This window comes from Mesoplodon mirus (genome assembly GCF_964341445.2).
Source record: "Mesoplodon mirus genome assembly, chromosome: 1".
Lineage (NCBI taxonomy): Eukaryota > Metazoa > Chordata > Mammalia > Artiodactyla > Ziphiidae > Mesoplodon > Mesoplodon mirus.
In genome coordinates, this window is record NC_138976.1 from 231,271,290 (window position 1) to 231,295,070 (window position 23,781).

The 23,781-nt window shown below is 44.6% G+C and overlaps 1 protein-coding gene across 1 annotated transcript in view; it reads right to left on the bottom strand.

Moving 5' to 3' along the window:
- PALLD (palladin, cytoskeletal associated protein) overlaps positions 1-23,781 on the bottom strand; it is a gene marked incomplete at its 5' end in the record, with an annotated part of 382,869 nt that overhangs the window by 216,501 nt on the left and 142,587 nt on the right. The window contains 3 exons of the mRNA XM_082624950.1: positions 581-686; positions 7,906-7,972; positions 19,097-19,275. Of these exons, the coding sequence (XP_082481076.1) occupies positions 581-686; positions 7,906-7,972; positions 19,097-19,275 (352 nt within the window). The remainder of the gene's footprint in view (positions 1-580; positions 687-7,905; positions 7,973-19,096; positions 19,276-23,781) is intronic.

Genomic DNA, 23,781 nt, shown 5'->3' on the forward strand with positions numbered 1-23,781 from the left:
AGAGGATGGGAAAACCTGTGTCACTAAGCGGACTTTTCTAGTCTTCTACTTTGTTTTAAAGGAGCTAATGAATTTGGCTACACAGAAGATGGCACATACAGGGAGAATCCAACAGTAATAGCTAAAACGGATGCCACTTTATCAGAGTACTGCCTGCTAGAAAGAGAAATTCCCAAAGGAAATGCAGATATTGATTAATCAGTGGCATGCCTTTTTTTTTTTTGCGGTACGCGGGCCTCTCACTGTTGTGGCCTCTCCTGTTGCGGAGCACAGGCTCCGGACGCACAGGCTCAGCGGCCATGGCTCACGGGCCCAGCCACTCCGCGGCATGTGGGATCTTCCCGGACCGGGGCACGAACCCGTGTCCCCTGCATCGGCAGGTGGACTCTCAACCACTGCACCACCAGGGAAGCCCAGTGGCATGTCTTTGATTAGAGATTATTTTTAGTACATTAAAAGGAAGAACTTTATTTACCATTTTCTTTTCTCCCAGTTGTGTGTCCACTTAGAAAATATTTCAAGGGAGTACTAGTTATATTCTTCAGTGAGTTTGACTCCTTGTGGGCTGTGGAACACTTACCTGTTGAACAGGGACAGACAGTGGCTGAATCACAGCTGTGGTCACCCCTGTCTTTGGAGATGATGATCCTATCGTCAAGGAAACGGAAGTTGTTTTCTTCTGAGCCCTGGAAGATAAGGGGCCAAGGGTTCACTCAGAATTTTTTAAGCAGAAAGTATTCTTTGAAGCATTTAGACAGAATAGCCCAGTTTCTTTATGTCTACTCAACCCACTTCAACTACAAGTGCTTCCGACATCGGGACCCACGACCTACAGTTAGAATAGCGGTGGTCAGTACAGGCACAGATGGCCCTAGACATTAGTAAAATAAACACACAGAAAAAGGAAAAATAGCGCATGTAACTATGTATCTCAGCTCTTACCAGAGAGCTGAAAGTATTGAACTGGAAATCCTAACAGAAAAGAAAATACTTGGAAAAAGTTCAGTCTCTAACACTAAGCAGATACGTGAAACGTGTAGGGTTGGGGGTTCTGATTTAATGCAGAGTTCTCATTGTCTATTTTCAGTCTAGCAGCTGTTCTTTGTTCTGGCTCCTCACTGTGTAAAGTCAAGAGTATCTTGGAATTTTTGCTTTGGTGCATAAAACTCAGACTTGTTTCCAGGCCCAATTTTGCTAAGTCACGGGCTGTGTAATCTCAAGCGACTCATGTCACTTCACTAAACCTGAGATAATTGACTGGATGCACAGGTGGCAGAGTATGTGATCTTATTAAGATCCCTTTAACATGAATATTCAGTGACTATTTCATGTTAAATGGATATAACTGTTATGTATATAGTAGCAAATCAATGAAATGTATTAATTACCACAATCTCGATGCCCATGGAGTTTTCTACAAAATTTTGGTAGATTTTACTTTATTTTTTATTTTTTTAAAACATCTTTATTGGAGTATAATTGCTTTACAATGGTGTGTTAGTTTCTGCTGTATAACAAAGTGAATCAGCTATACATACACATATATCCCCATATCTCCTCCCTCTTGCGTCGCCCTCCCTCCCACCCTCCCTATCCCACACCTCTAGGTGGTCACAAAGCACCGAGCTGATCTCCCTGTGCTATGCAGCTGCTTCCCACCAGCTATCTACTTTACGTTTGGTAGCGTATATATGTCCACGCCACTGTCTTTGTCCCAGCTTACCCTTCCCCCTCCCCGTGTCCTCGAGTCCATTCTCTACATCTGCGTCTTTATTCCTGGCCTGCCCCTAGGTTCTTCAGAAGCATTTTTTTTTTTTTTTTTAGATTCCATATATATATGTTAGCATACGGTATTTATTTTTCTCTTTCTGACTTACTTCACTGTGCATGACAGTCTCTAGGTCCATCCACCTCACTATAAATAGCTCAATTTCATTTCTTTTTATGGCTGAGTAATATTCCATTGTATATGTGACATATCTTCTTTATCCATTCATCTGTCACTTCCATGTCCTGGCTATTGTAAAGAGAGCTGCAGTGAACACTGTGGTACATGACTCTTTTTGAATTATGGTTTTCACAGGGTATATGCCCAGTAATGGGATTGCTAGGTGGTATGGTAGTTCTAACTTTAGTTTTTTAAGGAACCTTCATACTGTTCTCCATAGTGGCTGTATCAATTTGCATTCCCACCAACAGTGCAAGAGGGTTCCCTTTTCTCCACACCCTCTCCAGCATTTGTTGTTTCTAGATTTTTTGATGATGGCCATTCTGACCGGTGTGAGCTGATACCTCACTGTAGTTTTGATTTGCATTTCTCTAATGATTACTGATGTTGAGCATCCTTTCATCTGTTTGTTGACAAACTATATCCTCTTTGGAGAAATGTCTATTTATGTCTTCTGCCCATTTTTCAATTGGGTTCTTTGTTTATTTGATATTGAGCTGCATGAGCTGCTTGTATATTTTGGAGATTAATCCTTTGTCAGTTGCTTCATTTGCAAATATTTTCTCCCATTCTGAGGGCTGTCTTTTCGTCTTGTTTATGGTTTCCTTTGCTGTGCAAAAGCTTTTAAGTTTCATTAGGTCCCATTTGTTCATTTTTGTTTTTATTTCCATTTCTCTAGGCGGTGGGTCAGAAAGGATCTTGCTGTGATTTATGTCAAAGAGTGTTCTGCCTATGTTCTCCTCTAAGAGTTTGATAGTGTCTGGCCTTACATTTAGGTCTTTAATCCATTTTGAGTTTATTTTTGTGTATGGCGTTAGGGAGTGTTCTATTTTCATTCTTTTCCATGTAGCTGTCCAGTTTGCCCGGCACCACTTATTGAAGAGGCTGTCTTTTCTCCATTGTATATTAGTGCCTCCTTTATTAAAAATAAGGTGACCATATGTGCATGGGTTTATCTCTGGGCTTTCTATCCTGTTCCATTGATCTATATTTCTCTTTCTGTGCCACTACCATACTGTCTTGATTACTGTAGCTTTGTAGTAGAGTCTGAAATCAGGGAGCCTGATTCCTCCAACTCTGTTTTTCTTTCTCAAGATTGCTTTGGCTATTCGGGGTCTTTTGTGTTTCCAAATTGTGAAATTTTTTGTTCTAGTTCTGTGAAAAATGCCAGTGGTAGTTTGATAGGGATTGCAATGAACCTGTGGATTGCTTTGGGCAGTATAGTCATTTCCACAATGTTGATTCTTCCAATCCAAGAACATGGTATATCTCTCCAACTGTTTGTAACATCTTTAATTTCTTTCATCAGTGTTTTATAGTTTTATGCATAAGGTATTTTGCCTCCTTTGGTAGGTTTATTCCTAGGTATTTTATTCTTTTTGTTGTAGTGGTAAATGGGAGTGTTTCCTTAATTGCTCTTTCAGATTTTTCATCATTAGTGTATAGGAATGCAAAAGATTTCTGTGCATTAATTTTGTATCCTGTTACTTTACCAAATTCATTGATTAGCTCTAGTAATTTTCTGGTAGCATCTTTAGGATTCTCTATGTATAGTATCATGTCATCTGCGAACAGTGACAGCTTTACTTCTTCTTTTCCAATTTGGATTCCTTTTATTTCTTTTTCTTCTCTGATTGCCGTGGCTAAGAATTCCAAGACTGTATTGAATAATAGTGGTGAGAGTGGACAACCTTGTCTGGTTCCTGATCTTAGAGGAAATGGCATCAGTTTTTCACCATTGACCACGATGTTGGCTGTTGGTTTGTCATATATGGCCTTTATTATGTCGAGGAAAGTTCCCTCTTTGCCTACTTTCTGGAGAGTTTTTATCATAAATGGGTGCTGAATTTTGTCGAAAGTTTTTTCTGCGTCTATTGAGATGATCATATGGTTTTTCTCCTTCAATTTGTTAACATGGTTTCTCACATTGATTGATTTGCATATACTGAAGAAGCCTTGCATTCCTGGGATAAACCCCACTTGATCATGGTGTATGATCCTTTTAATGTGCTGTTTGCTAGTATTTTGTTAAGGATTTTTGCATCTATATTCATCAGTGATATTGGCCTGTTGTTTTCTTTTTTTTTTTTTTTTTGCGGTATGCGGGCCTCTCACTGCTGTGGCCTCTCCCGTTGCGGAGCACAGGCTCCGGATGCGCAGGCCCAGCGGCCATGGCTCACGGGCCCAGCCGCTCCGCGGCATATGGGATCCTCCCAGACCGCGGCACGAACCCGTATCCCCTGCATCGGCAGGCGGACTCTCAACCACTGCGCCACCAGGGAGGCCCGGCCTGTTGTTTTCTTTCTTTGTGGCACCTTTGCCTGGTTTTGGTATTAGGGTGATGGTGGCCTCATAGAATGAGTTGGGGAGTGTTCCTTCCTCTGCTATATTGTGGAAGAGTTTGAGAAGGATAGGTGTTAGCTCTTCTCTAAATGTTTGAGAGAATTCGCCTGTGAAGCCATCTGGTCCTGGGCTTTTGTTTGAAGATTTTTTATCACAGTCTCTATTTCAGTGCTTGTGATTGGTCTGTTTAAATTTTCTATTTCTTCCTGATTCAGTCTCTGAAGGTTGTGCTTTTCTAAGAATCTGTCCATTTCTTTCAGGTTGTCCATTTTATTGGCATACAGATACTTGTAGCAATCTCTCATGATTCTTTGTATTTCTGCAGTGTCAGTTGATACTTCTTTTTCATTTCTAATTCTATTGATTTTTCTCCCTTTTTTTCTTGATGAGTCTGGCTAATGGTTTATCAATTTTATCTTCTCAAAGAACAAGCTTTTAGTTTTATTGATCTTTGCTATTGTTTCCTTCATTTCTTTTTCATTTATTTCTGATCTGATCTTTATGATTTAGTTCCTTCTGCTAACTTTGGGGTTTTTTTTATTCTTCTCTAATTGCTTTAGGGGTAAGGTTAGGTTGTTTGAGATGTTTCTTGTTTCTTGAGGTGGGATTGTATTGCTATAAACTCCCCTCTTAGAACTGCTTTTACTGCATCCCATAGGTTCTGGGTCGTCGTGTTTTCATCGTCACTTGTTTCTAGGTATTTTTTTTATTTCCTCTTTGATTTCTTCAGTGATCTCTTGGTTATTTAGTAGTGTATTGTTTAGTCTCCACGTGTTTGTATTTTTTACAGATTATTTCCTGTAATTGATATCTAGTCTCATAGTGTTGTGGTCAGAAAAATACTTGATACGATTTCAATTTTCTTAAATTCACCAAGGCTTGATGTGTGACCCAAGATATGATCTATCCTGAAGAATGTTCCATGAGCACTTGAGAAGAAAGTCTATTCTGTTTATTTTGGATGGAATTCCTATAAATATCAATTAAGTCCATCTTGTTTAATGTATCATTTAAAGCTGTGTCCTTATTTATTTTCACTTTGGATATCTGTCCATTGGTGAAAGTGGGGTGTTAAAGTCCCCTACTATGATTGTGTTACTGTCGATTTCCCCTTTTATGGCTGTTAGCATCTGCCTTATTGTATTGAGGTGCTCCTATGTTGGGTGCATAAATATTTACAATTGTTACATCTTCTTGGATTGATCCCTTGATCATTATGTAGTGTCCTTCTTTGTCTCTTGTAATAGTCTTTATTTTAAAGTCTATTCTGATATGAGAAGTGCTACTCCAGCTTTCTTTTCATTTCCATTTGCATGGAATATCTTTTTCCATCTCCTCACTTTCAGTCTGTATGTGTCCCTAGGTCTGAAGTGGGTCTCTTGTAGACAGCATATATATGGGTCTTGTTTTCGTATCCATTCAGCCAGTTTATGTCTTTTGACTGGAGCATTTAATCCATTTACATTTAAGGTAATTATTGATATGTATAATCCTATTACCATTTTCTTAATTGTTTTGGGTTTGTTTTTGTAGGTCTTTTCCTTCTCTTGTGTTTCCTGCCTAGAGAACTTCCTTTAGCATTTGTTGTAAAGCTGGTTTGGTGGTGCTGAATTCTCTTAGCTTTTGCTTGTCTGTAAAGGTTTTAGTTTCTCCACTGAATCTGAAGGAGATCCTTGCTGGGTAGAGTAATTCTGGTTGTAGGTTTTTCTCCTTCATCACTTTCAATATGTCCTGCCACTCCCTTCTGGCATGCAGAGTTCTTGCTGAAAGATCAGCTGTTAATCTTATGGGGATTCCCTTGTATGTTATTTGTTGTTTTTCCCTTGCTGCTTTTAATATTTTTTCTTTCTACTTAATTTTTGATAGTTTGATTTATATGGTCTTGGCGTGTTTCTCCTTGGATTTATCCTGTATGGGACTCTCTGTGCTTCCTGGACTTGACTATTTCTTTTCCCATATTAGGGAAGTTTTCAACTATAATCTCTTCATATATTTTCTCAGTCCCTTTCTTTTTCTCTTCTTCTCCTGGGACCCCTATAATTCAAATGTTGGTGCATTTAATGTTGTCACAGAGGTCTCTGAGACTGTCCTTAATTCTTTTCATTCTTTTCTCTTTATTCTGCTCTGCAGTAGTTATTTCCACTATTTTATCTTCCAGGTCACTTACCTGTTTTTCTGCCTCAGTTATTCTGCTATTGATTCCTTCTAGAGAATTTTTAATTTCATTTATTGTGTTGTTCATCATTGTTTGTTTGCTCTTTAGTTCTTCTAGGTCCTTGTTAAATGTTTCTTGTGTTTCCTCCATTCTATTTCCAAGATTTTGGATCATCTTTACTATCATTACTCTGAATTTTTTTTCAGGTAGACGGCCCATTTCCTCGTCATTTGTTTGGTCTGGTGGGTTTTTACCTTGCTCCTTCATTGGCTCTCTGTTTCTCTGTCTTCTCATTTTGCTTAACTTACTGTGTTTGGGGTCTCCTTTACGCAGGTTGCAGGTTCGTAGTTCCTGTTGTTTTTGGTGTCTGCTCCCAGTGGCTAACGGTGGTTCAGTAGGTTGTGTAGGCTTCCTTGTGGAGGGGACTGGTGCCTGTGTTCTGGTGGATGAGGCTGGATCTTGTCTTTCTGGTGGGCAGGACTGCATTCAGTGGTGTGTTTTGGGGTGTCTGTGACCTTGTTATGATTTTAAGCAGCCTCACTTCTAATGGGTGGGGTTGTGTTCTTGTCTTGCTAGTTGTCCAGCATAGGGTGTCCAGAACTGTAGCCTGCTGGTCTTTGAGTGGAGCTGGGTCTTAGCATTGAGATGGAGATCTCTGGGAGAGCTTTCGCCATTTGATACTACGTGGAGCCGGGAGGTCTCCGGTGGACCAATGTCCTGAACTTGACTCTCCCACCTCAGAGGCTCAGGCCTGATACAGGGTCAGGGCACCAAGACCCTGTCAGCCACACAGCAAAATTCACAACTGCTTGGATTCCCAAATGCAGAATAAAGTCCTTTAAATCTGAGGGCCCAACCCAGACGCCAGCTCTCTGGTAGTGGATCCTGGACATTGGTATTCATCATGAATCCTCAGCTCTTCTGCGGCAAACAGCGGGCAGGACGAACGTGGTGGCAGTCTTTGCTCCCAGGGAGGATGGGAACAATTTTACTTTATTTTTGAAAAATAATTAAGATACTAACATTGTATGTCTTCGTAGGAAAAACTAAATTTTGAGATTTTCATTGCAAGATCTAACTAGAAATAGACTTTATCCAAATGGAAACCCATTTCTGGCCTAATTAGATATGTTCTAATATGTATGGATAACTTGGCTGACATTTACGTTTTAGTAATGATTTAAGTAATTTTCTCTCAACACAAGTGTTCCTTTCATACATTTATAACCTGTTAGTTGTCACTGAAACTAACATGGTGGATGGTTAGACTCCGGCACATCGATGATGATATGCTGATTTCAAAGTTCAAATTCCTAAGTTAAAAACTGTGCTCCAGGTTCAAGCATTTGGTCCTTGATCGACATCAGCTGACCTCTTCAGAGCACAACACAAGTGGCATCACACAGCACAATTCTGTTGACAGTCTTTGCTTATAATCGATGGAATTGTAGGTACTTACTGTGGCATGGCTCCAGGTTTTGATTTGAACGCTGAACTTTCACTGTCAGAATCCGTTGAACTGGCACCTGAGTGGAAAAAAAAAAAGATGTAAGTAGTATCTATAATTGCTTCCGAAGGTAATGCTCTTCACTCAGACAATAATGTACAAAGTCTTATTTTGAAATAGAGAATGGTTCAGACCATTTTTACTCACTGTTTTTTCAGATAATTATTTAAAAAAAGAACTACCAAGAAAAGCTTTCTTCAAAGCAGTATGGGTTTAGTGTCAGATTTATTATCAGTTTCATTTTTGTCCCTTTGGACATCATAACCACACTTTTAAATGGCTTATCACTATGAAATAAATGTTTGTGTGTCTGTGTGTAAAACATCCATAATTTTAAACTTCAGCTCTTTCCCAGAAGATTACATGGCGTGGATTATCAATACCTTCATTTCTCATTAATTAGGAGATGCTTTCTGACTCTGATATGGCTTCATTCTTGAATAGGAGGGTTTCTAATTTTGGATCACTCCTTCCCAAATTCATCTGCTTCGTTATTGTGTTTAAATTATGGTTCACCTTGTTGGATTTTTAGGCCAAAATGCAAACTGTCCTTACATTTTAATGCTCATGTATTTTGTGACAAGAGATTTTAGGTAACACTTAAAATAACTGTGATGGTTCAAAGTACATTCTTTTTTTTAAATTTATTTTTGGCTGTGTTGGGTCTTCATTGCTGCACGCAGGCTTTCTCTAGTTGTAGCAAGCAGGGGCTACTCTTTGTTGTGGTGTGTGGGCTTCTCATCGCAGTAGCTTCTCTTGTTGCAGAGCACGGGCTCTAGGTGTGCGGGCTCAGTAGTTGTGGCTCACAGGCTTAGTTGCTCCACGGCATGTGGGATCTGCCTGGACCAGGGCTCAAACCCATGTCCCCTGCATTGGCAGGCGGATTCTTAACCACTGCACCACCAGGGAAGCCCCAGAAGTACATACTTGATACTTCTTTTATGAGACATACTTAACTCAAGTTATTTAAATTATCTATTTAAAATATTTTAATGTAAAATAATACACGCTTATAGAAAAGCAACCAAGTAGCATAGAATTGTGTGATATAATAGTGAAGACCAGTAGGTCCCTTCCCTGGTACCATTCTGCACACGCTAACAGTCTGGCCTATATTTTTCAGATAAATTGAATGTATTAAGAAACATACAGTGGCCTCCCCTCTTATGGAAGGGAGATAACGTTCCAAGACCCCAAAACCATGGATAGCACCAAATCCTGTTAGTACTATTTTTCCTAAATATACACACCTAAGATAAAGTTTAATTTGTAACTTAGGCACAGTAAGAGTTTAACAACAATTACTAATGATAAAATAGAACAAATATAACAATATAATCATGATTATAAAAATGATAATAAAGTTATATGAATGTGGTCTCTCTCTCAAAATATATTATACAAATTTGATGTCTTTTCTATCTTAACTAAGCACTTATGCACCGTGGCTGTAACTTTTAGGGTTTGAGGCACGACAGCAAAACTAACATGGATTTCTTTTTCCTTCTTCACAACCTGTCAGACAAAAGATTTGTTCTTACAGTATATCTTAGCAGCCTCAGCATACTTTTTTTTTTTCTTTTCTTTCCTTATTAACTTTCACCTTTCACTTGAAGCACTGCACGGCTTCTCTGGCATGTCCAAACTGCCAGTATCACTCCTCTGGTGCTTTGGGGCCATTTTCAGTATCAGTAAAATCAGGGTCAGTGAACACGAGCGCTGGGACAGTCAGCATGACAACCTAGGTGACTAACAGGCAGCACACACTGAACAGAGGGATGACTCACATCCTGGCAGTCAAAGCTGAGGCAAGTAATTTCATCACACTGCTCAGATGGCAAAATTGAAAACTGATCATTTATTTCTGGAATTTTCCATAAAATATTTTTGGATCACAGTTGACTGTGGTAACTGAAACTATAGAAAGTGAAACCTTGGATGAGGGGGGATGGCTGTATATTTGAGCATGTATTTGTACAAATGGAATCACACTATATGTGCTTTCTTTTTGTTTTTTAACATCTTTATTGGAGTATAATTGCTTCACATTGTTATGTTAGTTGCTGCTGTATACTTGTGCTCTTTGTAGTTGGTTCTATTTGCCTGTTGATGCATTGAGAATGTACACGTTTACCTAATTCTCTTGCAAGAGTGCCTTGTGCGCCCTCCCGTGACTGTTCTCTACCATGGCTTTCCTGCTATTACTGATGGTAAAAGCCCTGCTTAGGTGACTGCAGGGTGCCTGTGGTCCTTCCTATTTATTTCTACAGCAATCCCCAGTCCTGGACCATCACGGCACACAGACCACCCTGTCCTCCCAGCTCCCTCTCTCAATTTTGTCTTCATCTATGTCAGGTTAATTTTCCTGTAACACACCTTTCCTGTTTAAAACAAAATAATAAACTTAGATGATCTGTGAGTTCTGCTCAGTAAATTAAGTCTGCTATTTCCACTAGTCTCGTGCACACCCAGCTGTGTAACGAGGATGCTGGAGTGAAGTGCACACCCCTCCCTGCCCTTGGGGAGCTTCCATTCTATGTGGACACAGACGCAGACAAATAAACGCATGACGTGGTGGTTAGTGAAATGGGACGGCATAAAGCTGGGGGTCCGGGGAGGGATGGGAATGCAGGGTGCAAGGGAGCCTCTGCCAAGAGGGGCTCCAGATAAAGACCAGAGGAGCGGAGAGCTCCCCTTCCTGGCCTCTCCCCACGCCTGAACCTTTAATTACATCGTCCGCTCTTGTGGGAAGCGCCTACAGGGTCCCTCCTTGATTTCTGTCCTTTCCGACCGGCCCAGACATGTTCTGTGCTGCCTCTTCGGAGCTGCTCAGCCACTCAGGACATCACACTTCTGAGGACTTGACTGAGGTGTGGCCAGGAAGGGCGCACCCATTCTGAGTAGTGCCATGTGCCTGGCCATCGGCTGGCTCGGCGTTCGGTCATTACGATGATGAGCCTCCCTAAAAGGGGAAGCTGCGTCCAACTACAGACCAGAGACCCGAGGAACCAGGGAGGGGAAGGGGCTGCGTGAGGCCACGGGACTGCACGGCAGTAGCCCAGGGTCTGAACTTGAGGCCCCGGCTCCCCCAGACCACGCGTCCCCGCCCCCAGCCGCCGTCTCCGGTGCTCAGGGCAGGCCTGTGACTCTGCTGGGATGAGTGACGGGGGGTGAGTTGGGGGACGAGCGAGCAGCTGCGGGTTTGGGGGGGTGGGGGAGGCCAGGGACACAGGGTGGGTTTGCACACCGGCCAGCGCGGCTGGACTTGGTGTCTGGGCACGAGCGTGGTCGAGGGGCAGACTACCTGTGCAGGAGGATAGGGAAACCGAGCAAGACAAACAGCAAAGCAGCCAAACCAGGTGACAGACAAGGAGGAACGCCGGCACCCCCGCAGGCTGGGGTCAGCAGGTCACGGCGGCCCGAGGGCGGGCAGCCCCCCAGACCCCAGAGAGCCCTCGGGAGCAGGCAGGCCCCAGGGACGGCACCAGAGACACTCAGCGGCCAGAAGCCGGGGAGAGGAGTAGCTATTCTTCATCCGATTCCCAACGTTTAGATCATCGGGAAAATCCCCTCTGATGATTAAAAAGCCATTATTGCTTTCACTCTTTTTTTGTGGCTTTTTCCTCACTGACTTGCCGGGAAACAAGGACCAGAGAGGTTCACGTCCACTGGATAAGGATGCGTTTGCTGTTTTTTGCACACCTGACCGAGCCTGCTAGGATCTCAATGTCACCTCCCACCTGGCGTGGGGCCAGAGCTGCTCTGCAGGCCCCTTTCCCCCAGGGCGATCCCCTGACTCCCTTTCTGCCCCCACCCCTCGGTCCCCAGCTCTGCACCTACTGGGCAGGGGAGAACACCCCTGGCTCAGGGGGACATTCATCCGTGTCTGTTTCTCAAATCCCATCTGAAAGGGGCAGGGCCCCAGCGCTTGTGGTCACCCCCTGCCCGTCTGCTCATCGACTGTTCACCTGCCTACAGGTCACCTGTGTCTACGCTGTTCTCCACACAGTGAGGAATCGATGCTGGTGGTCCCTGAGCTGCTCTAGTGATGGAGAGCAGGCAGGAAAGCCACAACCGTGAGCCTCCCATCTTGCCTTTAAAAGGCGCTCCCTCACCATTTAAAAAACTTACCCCGTATAATACTTCCTTGTAGGAAAAGACCCAGAAAATGCACAACAGCAAAAATTAAAGAAGAAAATCATTCGGAATACCACCACCCAGACACGTTGGATCATATCCTGCTGAAGTTTACCCCTGTGCACATATATAATACATATAATATTATGATGTAATACTGTTCAATTTCTGCTTTTTCCCCACTCAATACATTGCGAAATGCTTTTCCACGTTAATAAACGTGCTTTATAGTTTTCTAATGGCTGCTTCAAATACATTTGTGACGATTTACCAGAATTTGTTTCATTCTACTATCAACAGATATATTTATTTCCATTTTAAACATCTCCCCAGAAAGGGGTGTAAATACAGATACAGTCGGCCCTCCATATCCACAGGTTCTGCATCTGTGGATTCAACCGACTGCAGGTCAAAAAATATGTATACATATAATGCCAGAAAGTTCCCCAAAGCAAAGTTGCCTTTGCTGCCCACCAGTAACTATTTACATAGCATTACGTTAGGTATTATAAGTAATGTAGAGATGATTTAAAGTTTATGTAGGCTATATGCTAATACTCTACCATTTTATATAAGGGACTTGAGCATCCTTGGATTTTGGTTTCCCGGGGGGTCCTGAAACCAATCCTCTTGCGGATACTGAGGGATGACTGTATGTCAAAATGCCCATTTCCCCCATGTTCATGGAAACACCATGTTTTAATTATTTTTATTTTTGTCAGTCTAATATCTTCCTTAGTAATATAGAAAAAGCTGTATTTCTGAGTGGAAACAAACTGAATACAGCTTCAACTTCAGAAAACAGGCAGTCTTCCTAAAAGCAGGTATTAACCATTAAAAAGAACTATCTATTTATCTTCCTTTATTTATATTTACATTTTAAGTCCCTGAGTGACTTTAGTGAATCCAGCCATGGAGTTAAGTTAGTTCATTGTTTGGTCCACGTTTGCTTTTCAAAATTAAGGCGTAAATACACACTGCTCTCCACTCCCACTACTCATTTTTCCCCCTCTCCTTTCTCAGTTGCTATAATTACCAGAAACAATCATTTGCTGTCTCAGATAAGAGTAACTGAAGCAATGCCAATGATTTAAAAATGTATAAATGATGAATGACTATCAAAGCATTAAAATGAGTTTTAAAGAACTGCAATGACAGGCATAGATGTTCGCGACGCATTAAATTAAATTAAAAAAATATATACCAAAGAGTATGTAGAATATAATATACACATTTAGATAAAAGATTGAACAATAAAATTTTTAAGAGTGGCGGACACAGGGTGGTGGGATTACACATGACTTTTATAGCTTTACTTCCATGTTTTAGATTTTTTAAAATGAAAATGTGCTATTTCTGTAACAGCAGCAATAGCTCACCCTGTGTGTCAGTCCCCTCTAGGGGATTAACTCACTCATTTCTTACGAGAACATCAATTTCTCCAGGCAGAGATGGAGAAGCTGAAGCAAAGGGCCATCCAATCGCTGTTCTGGGTCTTGGAGCTGGGAGCCGGGCTGGCCAGAAAATACCAGGAAAGATATTTAAAAATGAACACTGGAGAATGGGCAAAGCTGAGCTTAGACTCCGTCAGCTTCTCACAGCAAGCCTTCCAGATCCAGCAGAAGGAACCTTTCGCTCAGAGAGGTTGTGTCCTGCTGCAGCCACAGGGACCGCTCCTTGTGTAACATTTCCACATACTTTGAAATGTCACTTAAAAGGGGCACACGTCTTATCTGATTGTGACAAGCTTGGAGAACCTACAAATAAACACCACACGGGGTCTGCCGGCGTGCGCCACGCTCACAACTCCCGTCCTTCCCCACCGTCTTTACGCCGTCCCCTCCTCCCCAACCCAGCTCAACCCCCCAACCACAGGGTCAGGGTTGGGTGTAACCCAGCTTCCTCATCGCACACTTGGGAGCCCCCCTCCTGCCCCCTTCGGGGCTCCCCGAGCTGTAAAGACCTGTGCCGTCCACGACAGGGTCAGGAGGGGCGGCAAGGACGCACCCATGGGATATCCACGTTTAGGTCTCGTGTCTGTGCTCACCGGTCCCATTTCTGCCCCGCAACTGCTGAGAGCAGCTCTCCGCCACCTGCACACTGTGGGCGGAGGCCATCTCCTTCTCTTCTTCCAGGAACTGGCTCCCTGGCATCTCACACTCCCCCTTACACACCCCTGCAGGATCTGCGTTTTCTCACCTGGACCGTTTTCATCAGCATGGAAATATACTCTAGAAATTCTGCTACAAAAACCCACAGGCACACAGGCTCACAGAGCATCCTGACCCGGTGCTCCGGTCCAGGTACCGGCCCCTGGCTCTGCGGGTGCTTAGGCAGAACCGCCCTGGCGCCCACCCACGCGTTCCCGGGCGTCCCTCCGGGTCCTGCAACGCGCGGCGTTGGTCCCTCCAGGCTCTCCGAGCCCCTCTTACCAACGTGCCCCACAGCATCCACACCTGCCCCTCCTTGTCCTCAGCGCTGGCCCCCGGCAGCGGGGGGCCCGAGCTCGCCAGCCCTCCGCCCTCAAACACCGACCCGCTCCCCCAGCCTCCCCGCCCCAGGGCCCTCGTCTCACGCTCCGACGCCGGCACCGCCTCCCGGGGCATCTTCGCGTGGGGAGGGTCGCCCAGGCTCAGACGCGGTCCCGCCCAGTCCCGTGTCTTCAGTTACCATCTACATCCTGAAGCTCCAAGTGCACGTCCTTGCCCTGGGCGCTCGCTGCACCCGCGTGGCCACCTGCCCACACCTGTGTCCACTCGGCCGTCCAAACGCGGGTGTGCAAACGATCACCTACGTCCCTCTGTGCCCCAGCCCACTCCTCGCCCCCCCCACAGACGACCAACGGTGGAGCCGAAATCCACGGGGTCTGCTCGTTCCCGCGGCCCCTCAGCCCACACCTAAGCCGCCATGTGGCTTTGCAGTCGGCCTGCCTCTGCCGCGTCTCCACGGCGCGCTGCCGCAGCCCCGCCATCCGCGTCCGGTCCTGCCCCGGCACGCTGCTCACTGGGCTGCCGATGACAAGCCAACCTTCAGTTTGAAAATGGAAATCAGATCATCTGACTTTTCAGTTTAAACGCTCCACAAGTGGCGATTTTCGGTAGAACAAAGGCCGGCCGGCTAACAGCGACCACAAGGCGGCATGACCCGCGTGAGCTGCCTGCCGCCCCGCTGCACCCCTCCGCGCCCCTGGGCACACCCGCCCCTCCTGCCAAGCCTTGCCCCTACTTCTGTCTGCAGCACTTGCCCCATCAGCCTCCCCATCGCGTCCTCTCAGAGCCCAGACTGAGGTCGGATGTCACCTCCTCAGGGAGGCCCTCCTCCCCCTACCCTCAGCCACCTTCCTTCTCTTCCCAGCACCTGCTGGCTGGGGCTGGGGTTGTTTATGAGGGGGGCCCGTCCCTCCTCTCCTGGAGTGTCCGCGCAGCAAGGACCGAGGCCTGCCTGTCCTGCCAAGTGTCCCCACCCAGTGCCTGGCCCACCGCCTGCCTTGCAGGGGCCCTTCAGTGAACACGTGACCAACGACCAAAAGCTCAGTGACGTCCTGAGATGTTCCAGGCACACATCCCAGGCCCGTTACTGGATGCAGGTGGCGACCCTGATGCCCCAAGATCCGAGGTTCATCTGCATTTTCCCCTGTGGCTCTTCAGACTTAAGGGGTCGCACTGACTGGGTTTAGTCCTTGAGGCCCAGGGGAGCGTGAGTGTGTGTGTGAGGTCTGGGGCCCTACAAGTCTCCCTGAGCTGCCGTCTCCTCGGCCACAGAATGGGGTGATTTTTGTAAGGATTAAATGAGATAATCCAGGTGAAAATGAAGACCACGGCTCGGTTCCTAGTTAACACTAGGAGATAAAAGTTAGTTCCTGGTTTTGGGGTCTTTTTTTAAAAAAAATTATTTTATTTATTTATTTTTGGCTGCATTGGGTCTTTGTTGCTGTGCACGGGCTTTCTCTAGTTGCGGCGAGCGGGGGCTACTCTTCGTTGCGGTGCCGGGCTTCTCACTGCGGTGACTTCTCTTATTGCGGAGCACAGGCTCTAGATGCATGGGCTTCAGGAGTTGTGGCACGTGGGCTGAGCAGTTGTGGCTCTCGGGCTCTAGAGTGCAGGCTCAGTAGTTGTGGCTCACGGGCTCTAGAGCCCAGCCTCAGTAGTTGTGGCTCGCGGGCTCAGAAGTTGTGGCTCTCAGGCTCTATAGCACAGGCTCAGTAGTTGTGGTGCACGGGCTTAGTTGCTCTGCGGCATGTGGGATCTTCCCGGACCAGGGCTAGAACCTGTGTCCCCTGCACTGGCAGGCGGATTCTTAACCACTGCGCCACCAGGGAAGCCCCTTAGTTACTGTTCTTAAACTGAAATTTCCTCGATATCATTCTAAAAGTTGCTGCACAAGGCAGTGAAATTTAGACAGTTTCCAACTAGTAGGTTGTTAAACTTTTAGGGACGGTTTCCTCGAGGTTTTTAAATCTATAGAAAACTTCCTACCCTCTGGTACCCACCTCTACCCCCATACTGCACGCTGACATAGCAATAGCAATGTCGTTTAGGGACAACAGAGATACTCCTAGGTCTAATTTAGTGCTGCAGTAAGAAAACATAAACACGTCTTCTTTTCAGTCATAATAGGAGCCTAAGAATTTATGTGAAATTCTCTCCCATTTCATGTAATTGTTCTTAGGGATAAAAATACACCAAAATCAGGCTTTAAAAAAGTTATCACCCATATTTCATGGGGACGATGAGCCAGTTTCCTAACACACTTTCCAGGAGGCTTAGGAGGCTGATGCTTAAGGGCTCTTTATTCCGGCTCTGCCCAGACCCCTCCTCTCCTCAGCACAAAGATCTAAAGCCAGACCCACAGCTGGTGGGCCGTCGAAGCCAGTGCAGGGTCCTCAGGTGCAAAAAGGGACACTGGGAACACCCGCCACGTCTGTGGAGCCCTGCGCGTGGACCACATGTGGCACGTAGAACTGGGGGTGCTTTTCCCATGTTAAGTAGCTTGTGCAGAGACCCCAAAGGCAGGAGAGGACTGCACTGCAGGGGCTTCTACCTGGCAGAGCTCAATTTAATGAAACAAAGTGAAAGACCATGGCATGCGTGTTTTGGACCTCCAGAGTCAGATGCTGAAGTGGTTTCCAAGGCAGAGAACTAGTTCCTCTTACTCTATGAAAGTTAGTGTGTCTTATATACCTTGCAGTTAATCTTTTAAGTTCATTTGTATCCTTATAACACTTTAGATATCTGTTATATCACTTATAACATCACTTATTTTATATTCTTTTTTAAAAAATGTGTCCATCTCTGCTGTTGGATTGGGAGCTCCTTGATAGCAGGGCCCATCCCCATCATATCTGCGCCCACGCTGTCTGGCACAGAGCAAGGCCTTAATAAATGTGGCTGAATCGAGTTGGTAGACTAGTATGTAAAACTGACGTGATTTAATGTCTGTAGTACAGAACCAGTCCACACTGAAGTACCCATTTCTAGCAAACTTGAAAGCAAATAAAGCATTTAATTTTAAGCAGCTCTAGTTGAACTTGGTTTTGGAAGACAAATCTGACCATCATTAGCAACGGGTTTTGTTTTGTTTTTTTTTTTAACGGAAGTTTAACTTTCCTCCTCTGTATTCTAACATGCTTCAAGAAGTTTGCTCCACAGCCAGCCCATGACCGATACTCACTCCTCGCTTACTAAATGCTAAAAACTTTTTTGCCATTCTTTTCCTGTTCATTTAGCACTTGAGATACACGTGACATAGTGAATAGGATATGGGCCCTGGAGCAAGACGGACTGGGTCCAAATCCTGGAGTGACTTTGAACAGGCCCCTTTCACCTCCCCAGGCTCAGTTTACCCGTGTGTAAAAGGGGACCCTGATAACACCTCACAGGCTCACGGTGAGGTTTAAATGACCACGTCTGCACGTGTGTATACATGTAAGTGCCACGTAGCAGCACTTATTGTTAATACAGAAGGTTTGCTCTTGTTAGCAGGACAAGGTCCCCGAAGGAGCTCATAGATGCTTTCAAAGACAATGTAGGGGACCCTTTTATTAAAAGTAAAGGCACATAGTTTTAGTTGGCAGTAACAGTTACTTCTAAAACTAATTTTTTTTTTGGCCAGTTCTTACAAGGGCTATAAATAATGGTTCACATCTTGCTTTCTTCTACTTTAAAAAACAAAGAAACTTAGTGCTATTAAAGAGTAAAAAAAATTTAGTAAAAAGATGAAGATGAAGGTAGTGGAGACCTCGAGGATTTCAATTTTCTCTCTGTGTTCCAACTACTATTTTTAAATGCAAGCAATTACAAGGCTACTCACCAATTTATGGCTTTAGGGACATAGAACACTGGTGTTTAAGCCACTTCCAACTTAAGTCATTGATATTGATAAAAATGCAACAGTGATGTAAACTATATACTTTGATGGCAAGTTTTCTAATTCCCTATAGGCTGAGTCTCGTCAAAAATGAATTGTTAGAACAACAGAGATATTCTACTCTCTGCCCACCCCTCTTTAATGCAACATTGATTCTGGAAATTTTTTCACCTAGTGATTGCAAGTTCATGATACACTTAGCAGAAATAGCAGCATCCTATCAAAAAAGGAAAAGTTCTAGAATTAAAAAAAAATGAGAACATTTAAAAATATTCAACCACTTAACACCTCTGTGAATGATCTCCTAAGTCTTTTAGAGTTTAACTTTGGTTGATAGGTCTAGTATTTCTAGTATTTTAATAGGTCCACATTCTTTGTCCACCAGAGAAACCAGAAATAAGTTGGACACTTAGTATTCTAAATAAATTCACATAGTTGAAATGTTTTAAATGAAAAGGAACAAATGTTGACATCAGACATTGTCGACGTAGACATACACCCAAGTGTCAGAGCCACTCGATTTATCTGTCCTGGAGGACAAATGAGGTTTGACTCACAACGTTGGAAAATCACGTTCACAAGAAGCAATGGGCCCCTGCCCACTCGGCACCCCACGCCTCCACCGCACATCCCTGGGTACCTTCAATGAACACCTCGGCGGATGTGGTGTCAGAGCCACCGGGGTTCGCGGCCAGGCAGGTGTAGCGCCCTGTGTCGTCCTCAAAGGCCTCGGCTATGACCAGCGTGTGCAGGTCGCCCCCGTCCCAGCGGATCTGGATGTCGGGACTGTTGTGCAGCTCGATCCCCTCACAGAACCATCTGCTGGCCAAACAGAAGTAGCAGGACAGGAGGGAGAGAAAGGAAAAGGGGACGTTTAAAATAATAAAGCAGAAGTGAAAGGCGAGATGCTGTGTAACGAGATGCCTGTCTGATAAAAAAAAAAAGGCTTGTGTCCGTGTTACTGACCTTACTAAATGCTATTACATTTGAGACCATGAAATGCATGGCTAGACAATTCCCATGGGTTTTCTTTGTAAAGCACCTTGTACATTTCATCAACCTGGAAATAAGGGACATCATCACACTGGGAAAGACCATTTCAGTTACAAAATGAAAGGAACACAAGTTCCCAGTGTCTTACAAAAATGTTTTGTCACCAGTGCCTCTCACGTCTATTACGATTTTATCTATTGTTCGTATGTAAAGAAAAATATGAAAGTAATATAAACATTGTGCTCAAAATACTTAATGTACAGTATCAAGGGCGACACTGTCACGTTACAGACCCTGGGCAGCAACGTTCCTGTTGACCTGGTCAGCTGGGCTTAACGCCTTCCACATTTCTGATATTTAGAGAACCTTCCAGCAGCGTGCCCGGCCCCCATGACGCGGGCAAGGGCAGCAGTGCTCTGTGATTCGTTCTTGCTGGTCTCACCCCTTCCCATCGACCAGGCCCTTGGTGTGGGAGGTGGCAGGTGGCCAGACTGTTTCTGTGCGGGTTCCCCCTCACACCCTTTCCTTTATTCCCTGAGCACCTCAAACTCTCAACAGGAGTTTTACAAAAAAACACGAAGCTGCCCTAACCCTCCTCCCCACAAATGTGATTTAGTTTTAAAGAAATACGAAGGAACGTGCCACTGACAACTAAAAGGATTGAAGTCTCTGGGACAGAATTGTCCATTCAGCTCTTAATCAGCACTGAGACATTTTCCCTGAGGCTGATTCTCTATAAAATTCTTTGGACTCGGCATCCTTTTTATGTCAGTGAAAACTAACCTTTTCTGCATTTAGATAGCATAATATAGGCTTCTGTCTATATTTAGTCTGAAAGTTAAGTTAGTAAACAAGCCAGTTTGCTAATACTTAGCATACTAACTCCAGAAACTATATTAAAAAAATAAGTATGGGGTATTTGGAAAAGAACAGACATGACTTCGGGAATTAAAAACCATATAAAAAACCCAGCCAACTGAGCCTCTACGCAATGCAAGGTATATTGCTTTTGAGGCAGCTGAGAAGGGCGGTATTTCATGATTCTGAGGAGTCTGTGATTTCCTTTGTTTCCATAAAGTCTTGGAGAACATTCTGGCTGAGAACCATTTTCTAGTCCCTTCTTCTCTGCTCTTTCCACAATCACAGTCCAGATCCTCACCCCGCCCCCGCCCCCCCGGAGAACTGTCTATGGCTTCAGTGTTACTTGACCTGAAGTCTTTTGATTGATTTCTTCTTCCCTGGCAAGCTATGGGTTCTTTACCCTGTGGCAGGTGAAAGCACTCGACACTCTTCCCTACATGAATCATTCCCTAAACTTTAGATCTTTATTGTCGGCTTTCCTATAATTTGGCCCAGGTTTTCTTTTCTATCATGTTCCCATACGAATCCTGTTGCTGTCAAATATCTGCATGGATTTCTCGTTTCCTGTGCGGCCCGCATGTGTGACCTGCTTCCTCTCTGCTCCCTGGAGTTCTCCCCCCACGCTCTGTGCTCATCCCACCCTGGAGCCGCTCTCCTCACAAGCAAGCGAAAGGTGCCCTTCAACAGATTCAGTCCTACTGAGCACATGCGTGCTGGGCATCTTCCACGTGGATGGCACCACGTCAGGTACTAGAGGCCACGGGAAGAGTCGAGCCCGGTGGACTCTGGAACCAGCCAGAGTCTAGGGGTCTGTATGTTACCGAGGGTGAGTTACCCTGCCATAAAAAGATAAGAACCAACTGTCAGAGGGAAAATGAAGCATGAAAAAACGCAATTAAGGTTTAAAAGAGAGGACGATTAATTGCCTTGGTTAGATAAGCTCCTTGGGACACCCCTGCGGCCACCCCAGGGCTGTGACACCCTGACCTCGGGCAGCGCACACAGCCTGCAGGCCACCGCCTGCCTTCCTGAGGCCTGTGAGCCAAGAACTGGTTTCCATGTTTTTAAAGGTTAGGAAAAAAATCAGAAGAAGAGTATTTTGTGACACATGGAAATTATATAAAGGTCAGATTTCAGAGTCTATAAATAAAGTCTTGGGGGATCACAACCGTGCCCTTGAACTAACACAGTGTCTGTGGCCATCTTCGTGCTGCAGCGACAGCTGGGTTGTTGGGACAGACTGCACGGCCCACAAATCCTGCAACAGTTATTATCTGGATTTTACAGGAAAAGTGTGGTCCTTGGACCAGTGGCATCAGCACCATTTAGGAGCTTGTTAGAAATGCAGAATCTCTGGAGGTCTCGCAGAAAACTAAAAATACAACTACCATATGAGCCAGCAATCCCACTCCTGGGCATATACCCTGAGAAAACCATAATTCAAAAAGACACATGCACCCCAATGTTCATTGCAGCGCTATTTACAATAGCCAGGTCATGGAAACAACTGAAATGTCCATTGACGGATGAATGGATAAAGAAGATGTGGCACATATATACAATGGAATATTACTCAGCCATAAAAAAGAATGAAATAATACCATGTGCAGTAACATGGAAGGACCTGGAGATGATCACAGTAACTGAAGTAAGTCAGACAGAAAAAGACAAATATCCTATGATATCACTTTTATGTAGAATCTAAAATATGACACAAATGAACTTATCTATGAAACAGAAACAGACTCACAGACATAGAGAACAGACTGGTGGCTTCCAAGGGGGAGGGGGTAGTGGAGGGATGGATTGGGAGTTTGGGGTCAGCAGATATAAGCTTTTATATAGAGAATGGATAAACAACAAGGTCCTACTGTAAAGCACAGGGAACTATATTCAATATCCTGTGATAAACCATAATGGAAGAGAATACTTTAAAAAAGAATATATATATATGTATATCTGAATCACTTTGCTGTACAGCAGAAATTAACACAACATTGTAAATCAACTGTACTTCAATAAAAAAATTAAAAATTTAAAAAATAAAAGAGATGCAGAATCTCGACCATCATCCCAAGCCCACTGAGTCGGTTCAGACCCCAGTGATTCACATTCACGTGAAGGGGAAGGAGTTCCGGTCTGTCACGCGTGGACCAGGCCAGCCTGCAGCACGGGGCCTGCATCATCCCTTCTGGAGCAGAGAAACCGTAATGTATGTGTTCTGTATCTGCAAAAATATGTTCTGTTTGTTTCTCTCTCCTCTACACACAAAAAACTGTAGCCTTATTCACTTGACAATTGATACTATGTCACTTCCTAGCCTCCGTGGTGTTTCTTTATATCATTATTTGAGGCCTAATGCATTTAGGCCTTACTTCCTCATCCCGGAAATGGACTCTCATTCATTGATCCATAGTGTACTGCACCTAGTTGGTGCTTTAAAAATACTTACTACCTGCCACTTGTTACTTTAGAATATGCTGCCCAAGAAAAAAACAAATGGTGAAGGCTCTGTGGCCTAACAGATTTGGAAGATGCTACCTATTATATACATGTATATGTATATATCGCTCCTTCATGTAATTAAGATTTTCTTATTAAAGGCCCTGAGAAGTCCTGCAGAAAACTAATTAGTTTCACGTTGTTTAATCTAGCATTCATTCATCTTACGTGGCCATGCGACTCTCATTTTGCATCTCCTAACATCCCGTGTGTATGTTGCACGATGCTTTTCTGGCACATTCATCCCATAGAGCCTGCAGTTTTTAAAAAATGAATTAAAACCAATTATAATCTGGGACTTCCCTGGTGGTCCAGTGGTTAGGACTCGGCGCTTTCACTGCCATGCCCCAGGTTCGACCCCTGGTCGGGGACCTAAGATCCTGCAAACCGCATGGTACAGACAAAAAAAAAAAGACCGATTATAATCTGAGCAAAATGATGATAAGTGTAAGGACATGATCTGCAAGCACAATACAGTACGTGATCTACACTGAACACTGGCAGAAAGGGTCAGGTCCAAACGCACTCCGGCCACAGCCTAACACACCCACCTGGTCTTGGGGACGGTGCCTCGTGACACCAACACGGCACGTGGTGACGTGGGTGGTGCCTACAAACCCCAGGGGTGACCCGGCTTTGGCTGTTTAAACACTCATGCTTTTTGTCCTCCAGCTCCACAGATGACATTTTTAAAGCATCTTAGGTTGTAGCACGTAGAAGAAATAGCACAGACGAAAGACTACATTTGTCTAAATCAGGCAGCAAAAGCCTAAGACTTAACGTGAGCCATTCTGTGGCTTCGACACCGTCAGGGAAAGTCAGAGGGTTACGGGCCCAGGACCTGCCATGGGGCCAGTTCTACACTGTCGGGATGGGGGCTGTCAGGGTGTGGCCTGGGGGAGGGGAGAGGCTGCAGATATCGAGATGGGGGCCTCCCTGGGGCACCAGGCTGGGCCCATGGCTCCAGCC